This window comes from Oreochromis aureus, linkage group 14 (genome assembly GCF_013358895.1).
Source record: "Oreochromis aureus strain Israel breed Guangdong linkage group 14, ZZ_aureus, whole genome shotgun sequence".
Classification (NCBI taxonomy): Eukaryota; Metazoa; Chordata; class Actinopteri; order Cichliformes; family Cichlidae; genus Oreochromis; species Oreochromis aureus.
Genome location: NC_052955.1, coordinates 13,433,596 through 13,451,765, shown reverse-complemented (window position 1 = coordinate 13,451,765; position 18,170 = coordinate 13,433,596). Strand labels below are relative to the sequence as shown.

Genomic DNA, 18,170 nt, shown 5'->3' with positions numbered 1-18,170 from the left:
GTCTTGGTAACTGACTTCACATCAGCCCAGAAAAAAGCTCAAATTCATTCCATCTCCCATCATTCTCCCTGTTAATTAAGATTCACCAGTGCTACTTCATTATGGTAATTTTGTCATTGAACTGCTGGAATGGAAGATTAGTGTGGAGACACCCTACCTCTTTCAAATATACCCAGCAGGAAGTATAGCAACAAGATCAATTTTCTCCTTTCACATCACAATTAGATGCATAGGGGAAAAATGTATAAAACAGATTAAACTTCTGGACTTATTGAAATGCACAAAAGTCAAGAGTTTGGGCAAAATAAGGTACATAAACCACAGGGCTTTATAATTACATTCTAATCACAATGCGGCTGACAGGTTCATGCAAGCCACATGTAATCCTGACTAAACTAATGAAGACTGCCGGCACTGGCTGCAGCAATTTAACTATACGGGAAACCAACAGTTTAGGATTGAAGCTGAAAGGTTTCGAATCTGAGCATAAGACTTGCACACTTTAATGAACGTGGAAAGAAAAAAAAATTTAAAAAAAAAAAATCACACTGTGCTAAAGAAAGGTGTAAAAGAGAATGGAGTGTTTTACTCCACTCCCTGGGAGAAGGACATTTTCAAATCAGTTTCACCTCCTACCGGGTCCAGTGTCTCCACTAGAAGCACCGGGAGCCACACCCACCAGCGATAACATACTTGTACATCACTGCAGCAAAGACAGGACTGATACCACGGGATGTTAGTTAGTCTTTAATTGCAGTTAAAAGTAAAAATTAAACTAAAAACTAATGTGAGCACATTATCAAATCCAGTGAGTGACAAGCCTTTGCATTTTTAATAGGACCACGTAGCATATGCACCTAACTGTCATCCCTTATGATCAGCCCTGGGCTATGTAGGAAATGATGATTAATACCACAGACATGCTGTACTTCAGCACCTCACTTACAAGAAAGAAACCTTGTCAGTGCGTGTTTCACCTTCTCAGCACGTGACTGATGAACAACTTGATTATAATCATCTCCTTTCACTCTAGGACTCTTCCCCCCCCACCGTTAGATAATTAAGCTGATTTAGTCACACTTGAAAACACAGATGATATGTGAGGATAGCTGTGAACAACACACATCTAAATAAGTCTGTTTAATTTGAGGATAAAGAACTGAGTGTGCAAGAACAGTGAGATTACATATTGCCTCATCAGTGTTGTTTAGTACAATTTGTTAAGACCTGTACAGCAGGAATATAATAAATAAGTACAGTGTGGTGTAGGTTAATACAGCCAAACGGAGTGAAGAATAAGACTCACTTCTCAGTTCAGTTTAGTGAGACTTGCATTAAAAATGTATTTGGAAGTTTCTCTAAGTCAGTGTTTTGTTGTTTTTCATTCCCACCAGGTATCCATTCTCCGTACACGTACTCTTTGTTTATAGTGGTATTCTTTCAGGTGCTTTTTTAAAGCATTTGGAATGGGAAGCATATTAATGCCATCATAGGTGGTGCAGCTGCTAATGACCGCTCGACAGATGTGCTGCAAGCTGAAGGGCTGTGTGCGGTGGATGGGGTTGGACAGGAGGGGCTCGAAGAACATGCAGGAGTTGGGATCCTTATAATGCTCCAGCAGTCCTGTAACTGTAGGCGCGTGGAAGACACTGGGGTCATGAACATCAAAGCTAAAGTTGTGATTCCACTGTTCAATACGTGCATGTAGTGAGCGGCCATAGCGGCGGAAGCTAACTGAAAAGAGGTAGTCTTCCTGGGCAGAGTCCCGCAGTAGAAAAGTGCCTTCAGGCTTTCCCTCCAACAATGTCTCTGCCTCGTAGCGGTCCATGACTCCCCAGTAACATGGGAGGTTTGTGATCTGCAGCAGGTCTGGAACTAAACAGTGAATGTAATCAATCTGAGTGTGAATGCGGTAGCTATCGTGAGATTTGTGATGCTCAGTCTGAGGAAGAATTGCTCTAGAGGTCATGCTGGTCGCAGTTATGTCTGGGTCAACCAAAGCGTCGGAGACGGCGTCGCAGGTGTGAACGGAGGCTGATGCAGAGGCTGAGGCTGCAACTTCATCCAGAGTGTCCAAACAGCTCTGTAAGAGGAGTTGGTGTTGCTGCTGTCTTTGGAGAAGAAGCTGCTGTTGCTGATGGATGGAGGATCTGTCAGTCTCAGCTAAGTCGTTCATACCATGAGCCAGCTTTGGGCCGTGCTTGTAGAGAGGGTTAATTTGGGCTGTAACCTCAAATGTGTGGATCTCTGCATTGGGAGGTGGCTCAACCCCTTGTTCAATGCTGATGCGCCTGCGCTCTCGTAATCGGTCATCCACATCCTCCACTGCAGCTGCCATGGTTGAAGTCGGGGCAGTGCACACTACTGTAGAATCTAGCAGGGGAGGCTGGGTAATGGGGGCCGTGTGTTGTTTAATGAGATACCACTTCTGAGCCAGCTCTGATCCTACAGGGAAAGGGCAGTCATCCAACATCAACTCACTGAGATGGATCTTGCGCCTTGAAGAGCCACAGGCACTTGATGATGAAAGAGCCTGCGGCGGTGGAGCTGGTGCCGCTGCAGTGTGTGTCTTTATTGGGAAACACTGCCCCATTGCATCTTGGATTTTTTGCCTGAGAGTGCGACTGCTGCTCGACCCTCTCCCCTCACCTTCACTAGATGTGGGTAACTCTGCAGCAGAGCCAGTCGCTCCCAGAGTTGGTTTTGCTGTTACTCGTTCCTGTCCTAGTAATGAGGCAGCTACTTCAAAGCCCTGCCACCTCCAACTATCCCTCAGAGGCGAAGGGGAAGATTGGTCCCTGGTCTCCAGTTCACTCAACAGCTCACCATACTCAAAGCCATCACTGACAGGTCGCTCAGCCGCAGCGTCGTGGGAGGAAAGGCCTTTTTTCTTCCCCTTTCCACCTTTCCTTCCACCGCCTGCATCTCGTCTCTCCTCTGACCGGCTCTGTCTCACCTTGGGACGAGCCCCCCTCTCTCGATCTTTTCCTCGGTTCCCTGAGTCCTTTGGTAATGACATGACGGAATATGTGGAGACAGCTAATTACAGTTATCTTTTAGCAAATGATTTCCATCCACATCCTGACATATCACTCTCACCATCCAAGTATAGTGGCCATACAGACTTTACAATGCCTGAAAAACAAAAAAGAAAACTGTTCAAAGCTCAGCTTCAACCTTATGGAATATTTATAGATAACATAATGTCAAAATTCTGGTGACGCACACTTTGTTGCCAGTTTATTTCAAATGCTCATATAAAACTGATGCAATCCAACACAATAGCACTTCTCAGAATTTCACTGCGTTGAAATCTAAGGTTTATTTTTGTTTAAATTGTTTTAGAAAGGTGTCGACTCTAGAGCCGAGACTGACATTTTCATTGTTGATTAATCTACAGTTCTTTTTTTCTTTTTTTTAACTCAGACTTGAATCTTAGGTACAGAAAAGAGGAGGAAAAACTATACAGGCCAAATTTTGGTTCATGGTATTGTTAGACTGCACAAGAGAGTCTTTTTAACATTAAGAAATCTTGAGTTTCTATGACATCAGATGAGTACACAGAGGTGTGTGTACCTTTACAGAACATAGTGGAGAAAGAGATGCCTGAAGGTAAGCTAGAAATTATTTTGTTATGCAGTTTGTACAGCAACACAAGGCAAAATCCACTGCATTGTTTCCAGTAACAGAGTTGAAGCAATTCTTAAGACTTTGAGTGGTCAACAAGGTGAAAAATATCACACAAACCTAAAGTTATTTAATTATTTATTTTGTTTGTTGCTAACAGCTTCGAGCAAAATTCAATGCGGGTAGCTTTTTTGCTATAAATCCAAAGGCAATAATAATATACTTCTTTTTTTTTCTTTTTTCTTTTTTTAATTACAGGGCTTGCGATATTAAGATTGTTTTGACATCTGAAGTGGGGCAGAAAAAGTTCAAGTTTGTTGGCCACGGTTAGCAATGCTTTCCAGGGTCTTTGTGAATGTGCTTCTGTGGCTGTCCAGCTATGTACAGCATAGACAAGATAAATTAAACAAAGGATAACAGATAATTCATTTTATTAATATTAGCGATTATTTCGGATTGTAATTCATGCTTTCATTTTTACACCCAAACATTTAGATATTACATTTTACATGAAGGTTGACTAATGGTAAAACCACCCACTTTCTCTTTCCTGCATTAGGCTTCCTTTTATTTGATTAGGTGTCTTGTAAAGCACTTCCTTGAAAAGCACTCTGTGACACAACTTCTGAAAATGTTTTATGAATAAAGCTTTATACCATTCTTAAACAGCAATAAACTTTTTTTTAACGTTAGTGTCTCAGCAACTTATAGAAATGTTAAAACTGTGTCAGTTTTAACAAACCTACCAGGGGCAGCAGTATTATCTGGGACTGAGCTCTGTCCTCACAAATCACACCACCCGCTATTATCGAGACACCGGGGACGATCGACTTAAAAGTAAAGATTTACGAACTTTTAACTCTACAGCTGAGCCGACCTCAATCGTCGTTAAAGATGTAAATTTACCAGCCAAATTAAGTACTTATTCATTTACACAGCGTGAAATTTACTAAGCAAGAACTAACAAGCTAACATCGTTAGCCGACAGCTGTTCAGTGTTGATACATGCTAAGATAGCACAGCTAGCCATCCGCTAACTCTACTTTTCTGCGGTAGGAAGGGCTTTGCCTTGCCTACAGATATTTACATCTGGCTTACAGGGCCACAACACACATGTTGAACATACCTAAGAAGTTGCAACCAAGTTCCTAGACCAAACAGACGTTGTTTCTTCTTATTTAAACTAAAGCCGTTACTAACAGCGAGATGACTAGCTCACATTAGCTTGATGAACTGCGAGAACCGCGCAACCCGGAAGTAAAAACTATCTCTGCGGCATCAATACGGCCACTCTTTCAACACAAGAGCATCTTAAAAGCGACTTACGAGTTTCCCGCAGCCTCATTTAGAAACAAAAAATAGACACAAACACAGACCACAAGTTAATTTGCAAAAGAACTGAACCTCTTTATTTGGACTGTCAATGATCCGATGGATGTTGCATTTCAGACCATTCACATATGAGTGACAGTAAAAAAGTAGAGTGTAAGCATGTGATGCAAAAAGGTTCATAAAACATTAGAAAAAGTTGGGGGAGAGTTTTAGAATTAAATATAACTGGTACAAGATAGATATATGCAGCTGGTGGGCTACATTAATTCAATAATAAAGCCATGCTGGGACACGAGCATGGTCTCAGGACCACTTGGTAGACGTCTCCATGCAACACAGGCTCTGTACCTCCTTAGTGGGTGCGTGGCATGTTAAAATACACCAGTCTGAAACTAATACATGCACTTCCCAACTAACATCACGGATCTTGGAATGTAAACATGGAGTAAACATATTCCTTGGCCAGTTATTAGTGTTCAGTTTACTCATAATCACATCATGATTATGTGGCTCAGAAAAGCATTGTCACCCCCCTGCTGCATCATCTTTATAAACACACACGCACACACACACGCACACACACTCTTGTAGAAATCTGCCGCACTGTACCTCTGTGTCTATTTGAAGTAACAAGTAGGCTGTCCAAAGCAACAGAGGCCATGAGAAGGATAATCTGAGCCATCTGCAACAACATAGTTGGTATACAGGATAGTGAAGAGTTAAAAATAAAAGACAGAAGTCTTAAAGCCAGCATTGCTAACTCACTGAAGTCCTTTGCGGGCATGAGTGTGATGCTTTTAACAAGTCAGATAATCCCAAGAGCCTGCTCTGAAGAAATCTATGACTAGAATGCTTCTCATGACCATTATTAAAACAAAAGCTGAGGATGCTGGAGCGAGAATTTCAGGCACCACATGAACAGTTTATGAGAACATGACAGCTAAACAGTTTAATCACAAGGTCTGAGAAACAATTCTTTCTCACCACCACATGACCAAAAACAAAAAAAGGAGCCGTTAAGTGCCTCATATAGTTATACCTTTGAAAACAAACAAAAAAACAAACAAACAAACAAACAAACAAAAAAAACACTACTGCAACTCATATGGAGTCCACGGATTAGGGGGGGTAGAAGACTCGCTTTTGGGATCTACCCAGCCTGCTCAGGTGTGAGAAGGCTTCAGTTCTTTAATGTGTTAGATTGTGAGACAATGGATTATGCATGACATCACATAACATGAATCTGGCATCATCCCAGAGAGATGTAAACAGTGACATTTAGGCGATATAAACATACAACATTAGTTGCAAGATTTCTGTTCTCCGGTGACACTGGGCACCATCAACCACCATGCCCTCTATCTACAACAGTGTGGTATTAGTGTGGCAAAACATGCGATTATAGAAAATAAGCATAAGTTATCAATATCAAGGGAGAGTAAAAAATACAATTGGAAAAAAAAAAGATATCTGTAAATAACCATCTTTACTAGACAGACCTATTTTTGATGAAATAATAATTTGAATGGTTATCCCTGCCTTATGTTGCAACCAAAAGTGATCCAAAAGTTAAGACCATATTACACGTACATGCACCTCCGGCTCTGCCACATTCACAGACAGAGGCTGTATAAGACAGTTTTTGATTCAACACTGATACCACATGATAATGTTAGGGTTCTGAGACTGAAACACACTGAGACACAAACAGAAAAAAAGATGAACATCGTCAAGCACCTTGAAAAGTATGATTCATCAAATCATCACATTGGCCATTTGAGGAAGAGGGCACTGCGAGGGTGAGGCGCTGTGCTCCATAGCATTTATTATGAGATCAAGCTTCATTTTCCAAAGCCAATCATAAGGGGGCCAGAGGGCTGAGATGGGTTTCATTTAGTTTTCTCGCCCGGCATTAGACTGTAAATTGAAAACACTCTGCGCTCCTTGCTTTTATCAATTCAATATCAAATCAGCTCTCACACAGTACAAACCTCACAGCCCTTACTCACCCCTCTGGGGATTCCTCGGCACAAAATGAGATTCATCATCATTTATGTAGTAGGGCATAAAATAACAGAGACAAATTGCAGCTGGCATAAATTCTTTAAACCGCTGTTCTTTTTTAAAAAATAGTATACCATTTCACTATAAATGTCTTTCTCAAATTGACAGTCACACAACCCTTCTCTTTGGCTTGGTAGAAGTTTAGAGGAGGAGAGTCACTTCTATTTTGACTACATGTTCAAGGGAAAAACAACCAAGACAAAGGATAAACCTGTGGTTCAATTACAAGCTGTTCTTCAAGCCTTTTGGTCATCTCTCTCCTTCCTTTGACACAAAAACATGCTCGTTAGAGACGACAAAAAGAACCAAGGAAAGCTGACCAAGTTTCAACCAACAAAAGCCCCAACTATCACAGGTTAAAGAACAATTACGGTGGCTAGAAAGCATACTGGTGTCTGTATATCAGCACCTGATTACAAGGGGAACCTCAGTAAGTGTGTAATTGAGCCAAATACCATTTAGTGCCTAATATCAAAGTTCATTTATTAAAAGTGCCTTAACTCTGGCTGGAAATCTTCAGAATCTACACATTATATGGTGCAGAGGCTGTTGCTGTCAGTGTGTTTTGGATAGAAAGCCTTGTTCCAAGGCAGAAGGAAAAGAAGAATAACTCATAGGGCGGAACCCTTTATGAAAGCACCAATCTACTGTTTTTCTCTCACAACGGCAAACTGAGCCTCTGCACATCATGCCACAGTCCTGCAGGTGACACGGAGCAGATTGCACAGTTAACCTTTTTTTTTTTCTCTGTCCTGCAATATAATAATCATCTGTATTCCATTTTTAATAAACTTAGTTGTATATAATAACGTACAAAAATATTAGAGAACATATACACAGTTTTTTTGTCATTTTGTAGTGACTGCTTTGCCTGGTTTTCTGAAGCATACGTTTATCTTTGTGCTGGGTGATGAGGAACTGAATAGGCCTCAAATGAAGTGTATTTTTCCTTTCTTCTTTTCATATTGTTGAAGTCCGGTCTGTTCCATCTGAGGGGGAGAACGGAGACACGTTAAGGTACATTACATTTATAATCACAATGTGATGAGCATGGCATCGCTGAAGGGGTATGTCACTGTCCTGCTGCTAAACTTACTGTTAGATACATATATTAGTCACATTAAGAAAATTAACAACACCAAATCCTATGAAATTTAAATTGGCTTCTGTCTTGCAGTGTCACTGATTTAACACATACTATCCAGTGCTGCTTCTGGCTCTCTACCTGTATGCATCCTTGTTTTAAGATATACAAAGACAAAACAGAACATAACTTTAGCCGCATCAGTTAAAGGAATGAAAATATTATAACATTTTCCAAAATTCATCCATCTCATAAATTATTTACAACCACAATACTGGACAATTATACAGAGATACTGATGTTGAAACACAGGTGCAACCTCCAGAGCTTAAAAATTAAGCCAACATAGAAGTGGCAGTGCAGTTCCTTTAATTGCTACTCGAGTTTCTCTTCCAAATAGAGCACTGCACAGACCCCCATGTTCAAATATCAAACAGAATTAATATCCATAAAACAATCTGACTTTGATCCCACTCTAAATGGGGTGAATTCTTTTGTAACTCATCCACTTGAATAACTGAGTCAGGGGTGTGGCCACTCTGACAGACAGGTGTCCTGGAACAGGCAGCTGGAGCTGATCAAGTCTGCTAGGCCTCATCCACTACTTTGACTCATTAAACTGTTCACTGTGTCTATGCTGTTGGAGCCTTTTCAATGGATTATCTGACTAATGTTATGGCTTCTTTTGTTTCAATTTTGGTGAGTGAAATTCTAGTATTTTATTAGTCTTACTTGGCACTAATTACCTCAAATGTGTGTCTGAGTTGCACCCATACAGTTTATAGATGCAGCATTCTAATCAAGCCTGCTAGCATTAGCTGATAAAGTAAAACTTGACCCTATCAAGCATGTAAGGTAGCTTGTGGCTGAAAAAAAAAATAGTAAAAACTTCTCTGGGTATATCCATTTTTTTTTACACTGTCTTTCGTTTAAACAGCTCTTTTTCTCCCATTTAACTAGTTCTTGGGTCAGCAACCTTCAATGTCAAAAGATCTATTTAAGCTCCTCCTGCCAAACAATGGAAGAAAAAAGCTGCACATTAAGAAGAATTACAGGATTACATCTTTTTTTGTTTTATTTTGTTTTTCAAAGCTTGCGGGAGTCACAGTTAAGGAGATCGTGGGCTGTCCACCCCTGCTCTAGCTGAAAACTGTGTACAAGTTTGCCAACCAGTGTCCCATTTAAAGTTGCTGACACTTACCCCCTAAGGCATGCTCTGTCATACTGAGGCACAGTGATTCCAGCGTAGGGTTGATCTCCAGGTCAGCACCTGGAACTTGGCATTCTGAGGAAATGAATGAAACTATTAGTCCACAGGAACATTAGGAAATGACATACTGTCACCACACCAAATTTAAAAACAAAAAAACACATTTATATATAAAATCTGCATTAATCTGCCTGATTCACTTTTAGATTACATTATTGAAACACAATGTGCTCCATGTGGCTACTGTGTGCAAAAGAATAATCATCACAATGTTGCTAATGCTCAGCTCACCTTGGTGTTGTAATCTAAAATTGAAGTGAGTAATACTAATAAAGGGAGTAGTTCTGTTTTCTAAACAAACAAGTCATATCTACAGATAGTCAGTCAGGTTCAACCAAATTAAACAGTATTACATTACGAAAACTGGAGGTAACTGGCACAAAAATTTGTATAAATGGTTTAAAAGTCTAAAGTTTAACATCATCTTACTGTATTTTTAAAAGTGTTTAATGAAATGTAATTTATACTTACAAACAGTTTGTTTTTTTAAATCAAGACTGAGATATAGGTCTGCCTTTGCAATCCTCTTTTCTTTCTTACACCAGTTAGCATTTCACTTACTTAAAAAAAGCAGACTGTGATCACACGTGGGTCACTCAAGAAAAGCTTTAGATGTATTCTGAGGTAAGGTGTAAATTTCAATCGGTTTCAAGAGAATAAAGACATGATCGATAGTACAATACTGGTCTGAGAAGAGAGAGTAAAACGGAGCTTGAAAGTTGAACTTCCACAAAGGCATTTAGGTGTTTGGCTGACAGTGATGTCTAGACAGCTTTATAAGGAATCCTCTGGGATACTCAAAGAAAATATTATGCTACAATAGTTTTGTTTTGCCTCTGTACTGAGGAACAAAACTTCCAAAAGAATAAAAAGGGTTATACCTGAGAGAAAAACAAGGTGTATGATGTATGGATGCAAGGCATGTTGTTACACTAAATGAAGTGTAGGAAGAGCGTGCAACAAAAACAACATGCAATAAGAGAAAAGTCAGAGGCAGATGACTGTAGATGCCACTATATTAAAAATACAGATTTAAGCATTGAATCGCAAACATAACAAGGTCAGCAGTTCAGGAACACTTCTGTTCATAAGCAGTAAGCTGCCTGAAGCGCAGTAAATTAGGAGACATGGTCTGTTGTGCAGGACCAAGCTTTAGTTTGCAATTAAATATTTCCAACATTTATTCAATCGATCATTTAAAAAATGCAACACAATTTTAAAGCCAGTATTCAGATTTGTACAGAGTCAATTAGAAATGCTGTATTTTTCAGGTTTTTGGTTCTTTGTGTTATTAAGAATACAAGAATATGAAACTGCCTGAGTGTAGACACTGAAACTACAACCATACTGAGTTCATGTCTGTGTAACTATACATTTCTGGCTTTCACATACTCCTTTATGGAAATATCCGAAGCTGACTCTGCTAAAACACGACAGATCCATTACAGGTAAATTTGCAATGCTCACGTCTGGCATCTGGCACACAAGACAAGGCAACCAAAAGGTTATGTATACTATACAAGGCGACAGATTGTTTTCTGCAACATGCTGCTAAGCAGTCTTGTTAGTTTGTCCTTGGCACAGAGGGAGAGACACTCTCCATTCTGGCATCTGACCAATTCATAGCTTTTTGTTTTTTTTAAATTTTACAGAGGTTGTGTAGCTTGTTCTACTTGCAAAACTCAGACTGAGACCCAGAGCTTTCAAATATTCCAATAGCCATTTTCAGTTAGGCATTTAAAAAAAATTATTTTCAGAACATATAGGTAAAGCTAGGTGTTATAAAGTGTAAACAGGAATCCCAAGATGTCAGGAAGGTTGTGCTTACATGTTGGCACAGAATGTGGTACATTAAACAAGCACTATGACAGTTTGTGGGTTAGTGCATATATATATATATATATACCTTGCTGCTGGAACATGAGCATGGTTTGTGGGGAAGTGTGGACAGGGAGCGAGTGGGTCCGCTGCACAGAGCTGCGACTCTGACTTGGCATGCTGTTACTGCCTCCAGGGTTGGCAAACCACAGGCTCTATATATTGGAAAACACAAGTTCTCCTTACACAAACATCACTTATCCAGGAAAACTGGCAAAGTTTCTTAAACCTACAGCTAGGTCCTCAAATAAAAACACTCAAATTATATAAAACTATGAAACCAGTTTTACTGTCAAATGTGTACTGATTAAACCTCTTTTTTGGGGGAGTTTTTTTGCTTTCAGAACAAAGCTGTATTATGACCGTTTTAACGTGCTTCATACTGGCCAATACCTTCACACAAAACTACTGAAGGAGACCAAAATAAAAGAACACTGCTGAAAATAATCTTGCTTTGAAATATACCTTTACATTTAATCATCCTAAAGGTCATATTTTAGCATGTAAAAAAGTCTAAGAACTACTAACTTTGAAGTATGAACAAATTCAAAATCCACAAAAGAAGAGTTGTAATCCCCAAAGAACTCCATAAGTTTTATCAATCAGTAACTACAAAACAAATTGTCCAAGTTCAATTTTAGCTTATGCTCAACAGTACTGGCAATTCTTGTATTTCCGTCTTTTATTCAAATTTACCCTACACAGGGTTCATATTAATTGAACTTTGTTCCATTAATTCTTTCTGGGTCATTTCTACCCCACTTACCTCACTATTTGTCACCAGTGGGGTTTACAGTTTGAGAACAACTGGTTTTAAGTCATTAAATCTTTTAATATTTGACTTTTTCGTAGGCCATCTAATCTGTATAGAAGTTAAAATTAGTAATGCATGTTACAACTTGATGTCATAATATAATTATAACATTTAAAATACTGACTTGTCTACCCTGTCCTGTCAGCGCAGGACTAGTGAGAGTGTGCCGTGGAGAAGCTCCCCCAATACCAGCAGGGAGACACATGCGTCCAGCTGGAAGTCCACGAGGGGTCATCTGGAACTGCCTTTGGCCGCGCCGCCCTACACCTCCACTTACAGAACCTGCTGTGGGGAGGGAGTTGGACCCATAGGTCCAGCTGGAGTAGCAAAACAAACACCAGAGAAACATGCCTTAGAAATTTTAAGGATTGTTGAACTAATACAGCCATTTCATAAGAAATGACAGCAGCAATTTCAATTAGGAAAAGGGGAAACTAATAAGAAGGGAAAGAAAATAAAGCTAACAGATAACAGAGACGAATGCAGAATTACAATAAACTGGTGTGACAGCTCTTCTGCTAAAGAGGAAGATCAAAGGTAAAAGAAGGACAGCACTCTCACCCTTTCTGACGGTACCCAGGCATGTCCAGCATAGCTTTCCGAGGGAACAGGCGGAGCAGTTTGAGGACCTGCTGCTTCCAGGAGACCAGCCTTTTCTTGTGAGTTTCTGTGAAAGCCTGTCAAAACAAGACAACAAAAAGGAGTGAAATAATGAACGAAGTATTAGCAGGATTTCTGGAAATACATTTAGAATCTTTTTTTTTTTTTTAAGAAAGAAAAATGCAAGTTCAAGAAAGAAAAAGGCAAGATTTTTTAAAAATATATTTTTAAAGGCATTATATTTGTGTTTCAAGGTTGTCACAAGTTCCATTTACAACTACATCCACACATATCTGAGCAAACAGAGAAAAAGCCTCATCTTCCGTTTCTTACCTCATGTGCCAGACACTTCTCAATTAGCTGAAGGTAACAGCTGATATTTTCTTCATCTGGCCTTGACACCAGCAACTGGGTGCAAACTGAAGGGGGAAAAAGGCACAGTACCCTTCAGTGTGAGTGACACCTGCTGATCTCTGTTAATAGGGGTTGGTGAAAATGGATTATTTTAAGTATTTTTGTTTTATACAATATCCTGACTTGGGTATGAAATCTAAATTCATAGCTTTTGTAAGAAAGTTGTAAGAGAGATTCCAATAAGAACTTGGCCACCAATCTACTTTCCAACCTTCATCTACTCAGTAAAACCTCTACTGTATTCTTACCTTTACCCATAACACGAGTGAACTGTCCAGCAATGTCACCATCTGAGATGGGTGCACCTGAGGAATCTCCATCACAGGGAGGTGGATTGTTGGATTGGAAGCCCTCTGGGGCCGGCTCTTTATCCGTTCCTGTTTTTGTAGAATCTGAAGGTGAGGTGGTGGTGTCTGAAGCAGGCTGTGCTGCAGTGGGTGGACTGTAGGCCTTAATAGGTGTGATGATGATCTGCTGCAGCTCCTGGAGGGCATTACGTAGGTTTCCCCCTTCCAAAATATCCTGACAAGAGATGACAACGTCACTGTCATATGATAGCTTAAGTTTTACGGGTGCTGTTGTGAGCGGAAAGATTGATTTCCAAGTCAGAAATCCAGATTTAGGCTGTAGCAAAGCAAACATTTGCTCCACTGAAATGTCTTACAGGAAGACACTGAATTCCTACCAGCCCTCCTCCATGTTTCTATGCCAACAAGCAGACTGGGAATTTCCCAATGGAGCTAAATCACATGATTGTCACCAAGTACATACTCAAGTGCAATTTTGATCAGTGCAATTGAAAATTCATCAAGACAAAGCACCACTGCTATTTTGTTTTTAGCTTGAGAAAAATATTATCCAATTTGAATTACCTTTTCTAAAGACTTGAGCACACTCTGCCTCTCTCGCAGTTTTTGGATACTCAAGGCAATCTTATGTCGTGCTCCTTTAGTGACGTTCTAAAAAGGAGAGAGAGAAAATAGCAAGATGGCATGAGAAGCAGGAAAGTCATTTCTTGAGGGAACACTGGGCAATTTATACAGTTACTAAATAACAGACCTAATCACCATCTGTTTCATTAAAGCCAAGGGGCAGAGGCAAAATCGCACCATTTGTATGTGCGACTGGGTCGATATAACTGTAGGGTGCGTTGTTTAATTTCATGCCTCATTGAGAGCTGATGTATCATCAGGTTTGAGGACAATAATGTTCACAATTGATAAGGAGTGTAGAATAATCAAAGCCTGGCGCCAGCGTATGCAAAAAGGAGGCTTAAAAACCTGTGACTCCAGGTGCTGCTCTGTGAGAATCATCATCTCCTCATAGGTCATCTGGGAGAAAAGTGATGCATATTTATGAAGGCGGAGACTCTTCAACCATGCAGGAACATCTAGAACAAAAAGGGGGGGGAAAAAAAGTTACAAAAAAAGTCGCATTATATTTTGGCTTAAAATCACCCAGGCTGTTGGCTGTGCATGGCTTTTACCAGAGCTGGGAGTGCTTTTGGCCTGGTTAGGTTAGGTAAAGAACTCTGACCTTTCATGCCACTACCATCCTCCTGGAAGGTGTTGCGAACAGAGCCTTGTTCTTCTGTCTGCTCACTGCCTGAAGAAGCTACGCTGCTCTGGGGTGAAAGGGGTGCGTGATCTGTCGGAATAAAGTTCTGCCGGCCCAATGCGTCGTCCTGGCTAACCCACTCAGACCCACAAGCCTGGGGACTGGAAGAAATAATGGACATGGACTTCTTCTGAGGGCTGGGCTGCATCTGCCCACCAAGGCCTGGCAAGGGAAACATTTCAGATATGAGCAACAACAACAACAAAAAAAAAACTGTTTGTAAAACATAGTCGATATGCTCATGACTGACATCTCGTGCTTTTACTAAACCACTTCTTTTTTATGTTTTCCCAAAAGATGAAAAATGAGAGTTGAACAACAAATATTACCTGTATTATTGCTGTTAATAGGTGAGGACATCCCGCCTGGGAATGACATGTGTCCGTTCTGGCCTGCTGAAGGTGTGCTGGATGAAGGAGACTTGTCGTGCCAAACAAGGCCGGGGTCCAGAGACTCTGCAGAACTGGGCCACTCATCTGAGCCTTGGCGTGGGTGGTAGGGGCTGGATGGAGCACGTGGTGTATACCCACTGGAAAGGTGCTCCTCCAGGTGGTTCAGCCACATGGCGAGAGATGTGCGGTCATCCAGTGTGGTGGCAGGGTGGATGAGGGCATAAGATAGCAGCTGCCTGCTTTCTTCCACAAACAGGCTACTCTCAATAGTGTGACTCAAAACCTTCTGCAGCAGCTTCATGTACTCACATTTGGCCTCACTATTACGTGGTTGCAGCAGAGGCAGATGGGACAACAGCAAGGAGACCACTTTCTCTTTTGGTTCCTGGTGCCATTGGCTGACAATTGCTAACGACAAAAAGATTGTTTTATTTTTTCATTTTAGAAAAACAATTAACATGGCTCTGTAATTATAAAGTAATTAATAATAAATGACACTTAAGCTCTCAGCTACCTGCATTGTTGGCCTCAGCTTCAAGGATGTGGATGTCAGTGCAGTCTGCCAGCCAGTGTTCAAGGCAGATGTGTAGAAAGCGAGCCTGGGTGCGGGATGCCCTCTTCAGGAGGGACAGCAGCGCCACTGTCTGTTCACACTCATTCCAGCCTTTGAACCAATCTGTGAGAATACCTACCTGGTCTCGGAACATCATGGCGCGTCTCCTTGGTAAGGAGAAAAAGAATGTGCCAACAGGGAGCGGGCTACCGGAAAGGCTGCTCTCTCAGACACAGATGGGTTGAGTCCAGCCCCGCACAGCGGGGTTGTATTTTCAACAGTCCTGGGATTCCCCTCAGACTGGACCGAGGGACCCTCACATGGTTCACATGCAGGAGAAACTTCAGCGAGGGATGTGGCGTGGATTTTTCACAGGATGTCTTTAGGCTGAAAGTGTCAACTGTAGTGGCTAATCACACAAACAGGAAAATATTTTTTTCATTCCGGCGTGTTCTGGATCATCTGTGCCCTATTACAAAACAAACACAGAAAGCAAACCACATTGCATACATAAACTAGACATTCGGTGCACTGTCACATTAATTCTAAAATCATATACAAGGAAAAACTTCTTAAATGTAACATCACTGCAAGGGAGCAGCCAGAAGTATCTTATGTTAAAATAAGGCAGTAGAGTAATCTATTGCCTCAACCTTCCAAACAATGTAACAGTAATGACTCTGTTAAATCATGCCAATGGATCATCAACCACAGGGAGAGGAAAAAATTAACTGACAATGAGGGTCTAATCTTATATCATGATCATTAATCAGAGATTATGGCACAAAGTGCAAATAAAACAGACTACTGCTATATCATATGCATTGTAAAGACCTCTCCCAGTTCTATGCTTCTTAAGTCATAGCATCATGATACAGACGAGCCAGTCATAAAAGGTGTGTCAACACCGTTATCAATAAGAGACTGGGTCAGTAAAACGTAGAGCAAAAGAAGTCTGCTATTCAAAGAACATAAGTGAACAATGCCTCTTTTTTTACAGAAACTAATACTGCTTTCTCTTACAGAGAAAATGAATCGCAGACATGTAATCACTAACGAGCAAGGGTAACTTCAGTTACATGTCAAAACTGCTAACTCCCAGCACTGCAAACGGTATCACCTGTAACAGTATGAGCTATAATGCTGGTTTTATGAACAAAGCTGGGTGCTCGGCTGAAAGCTCCGGTTCTCACATTGCTGCGAGGGTTTCTTAGACTAAAATAGACGAATATTACACCCAGCAGCTAAGCATTAGACAGCGGTTAGCTGGAGTTAGCTCGGTTGGCCTAGTCTGTGATGAGGGATCGAGATTTGTATTGTTTTTCGTTGACGCTGTTGCTGCCCCTTTTCTCCGCCTCGTACTTCAGTCTTAGCGGTAAAAACGACAATGTTAAAACGCTATTCTGATCGGCCAGAGGTTTTAGCCAGATAGCAAGATTAAGTTACTCAAGTGACGATTTAAACTGAAGAGACTCAAAAGATTTGTTGTTTACCTTTGTCAGTTGTCACTGGTTAGCGGGCTAGGCTAATAGTAATGCATAGCTAGCTCGACGGTAGCGTTAGCTTCTTAGCTAGCAAGTTTTGCTAAAAGATGCAGCAACGTTAGCTTAGCTGAGAAGCGTAGCTTTCGATCCCATGCGTGGTACTCCTTATGGAGGTTCCTGTACAGTGGTGAGCCTCTGTGGCTTTAAGCATACTATATTAAAGAATTTATGTACAAAAATGTTAGTTACAATACAGAAATAAGGAGTGTACGCCTGGAGAAATCTACTTCGATTTTAAGTTGACGTAAGACGTGGGCACAACGTCATACGTCTACACGACGCACGTAATATTAATGTCCGCCCACAATCTCATAAATATGAAGAAGACCCTGGCTGAGGTGGATTATCTATCTGATACATATATAAATTTTCTTACGTTTTCTCTGCGAGGGGAATGCTGCTTATCCCAGAACGTCCTGAACAGGTCTGTAGTCGATCACAGAGAAAGACAACCTCACACCACACTCGCCCACACAGCCCACTCCCCACATTTGTGTCAGTTATTAAAGACAGAAGAAAAGAAAAGGTACTTTTTAATGGCATAACTTATTAAACTTATTAATTCAACTTAGTTTTATTCTATATTTAGCTTCTGGTCGTTCAAATCCCACTTGCTGTGGCTCTATGTCCCATCAGTGGGGCCAGCACCAGAGTTTAAGAACCATTAAATTAACCTAACGTGCTTGTTCGATGAGCCTTTCTAAGCTCCTGTATTGCCCTAATGTGTGTGGCCGCTGTAATCAGTTTTGTCATCAACATAAATGTCAATACCAAATGTTTCCCAGCAGAACACTGAATATTAACAAAATGACTAATGATATTCTTTCACTCGCCACTGTTTCTAATGTCGTGGCTGAGTAGTGTATGCTATTCTGTCATCTTCTCTCACTGTAGTTATACAGATAAAGCCAAATTTTATTGTTATATCACCTGTATGCAAAGAGACAAAATTGTGAAGCTCAGGTTCCACAGTGTGCACAT

The 18,170-nt window shown here is 40.7% G+C and overlaps 2 protein-coding genes across 4 annotated transcripts; both read right to left on the bottom strand.

Annotated features, from left to right (window-relative positions):
• Positions 1-734: 734 nt before the first annotated feature.
• On the bottom strand, positions 735-4,876 carry socs9 (suppressor of cytokine signaling 9). The gene is made up of 2 exons (XM_031759868.2): positions 4,754-4,876; positions 735-3,135 (listed from the first exon to the last, which is right to left on the bottom strand). Exon 2 carries the CDS (start codon positions 3,017-3,019, stop codon positions 1,382-1,384), a length of 1,638 nt encoding a protein of 545 aa, XP_031615728.1. The 5' UTR covers positions 3,020-3,135; positions 4,754-4,876; the 3' UTR covers positions 735-1,381.
• Positions 4,877-5,009: 133 nt separating this feature from the next.
• LOC116336057 (protein Smaug homolog 2) lies at positions 5,010-17,683 on the bottom strand. Of its 3 annotated transcripts, none has more exons than XM_031759856.2 (13): positions 17,566-17,683; positions 15,607-16,114; positions 15,030-15,500; positions 14,620-14,862; positions 14,364-14,473; positions 13,956-14,042; positions 13,332-13,605; positions 13,003-13,088; positions 12,631-12,746; positions 12,194-12,386; positions 11,284-11,410; positions 9,309-9,392; positions 5,010-8,012 (listed from the first exon to the last, which is right to left on the bottom strand). In XM_031759856.2, exons 2-13 carry the CDS (start codon positions 15,800-15,802, stop codon positions 7,984-7,986), a joined length of 2,016 nt encoding a protein of 671 aa, XP_031615716.1. In that variant the 5' UTR covers positions 15,803-16,114; positions 17,566-17,683; the 3' UTR covers positions 5,010-7,983. The 3 variants fall into 3 exon arrangements, with proteins under 3 accessions (XP_031615716.1, XP_031615709.1, XP_039454273.1); XM_031759849.2 differs by lacking the exon at positions 17,566-17,683 and adding an exon at positions 17,139-17,501; XM_039598339.1 differs by lacking the exon at positions 17,566-17,683 and adding an exon at positions 17,139-17,501 and having other exon boundaries at positions 15,607-16,054.
• Positions 17,684-18,170: the final 487 nt, after the last annotated feature.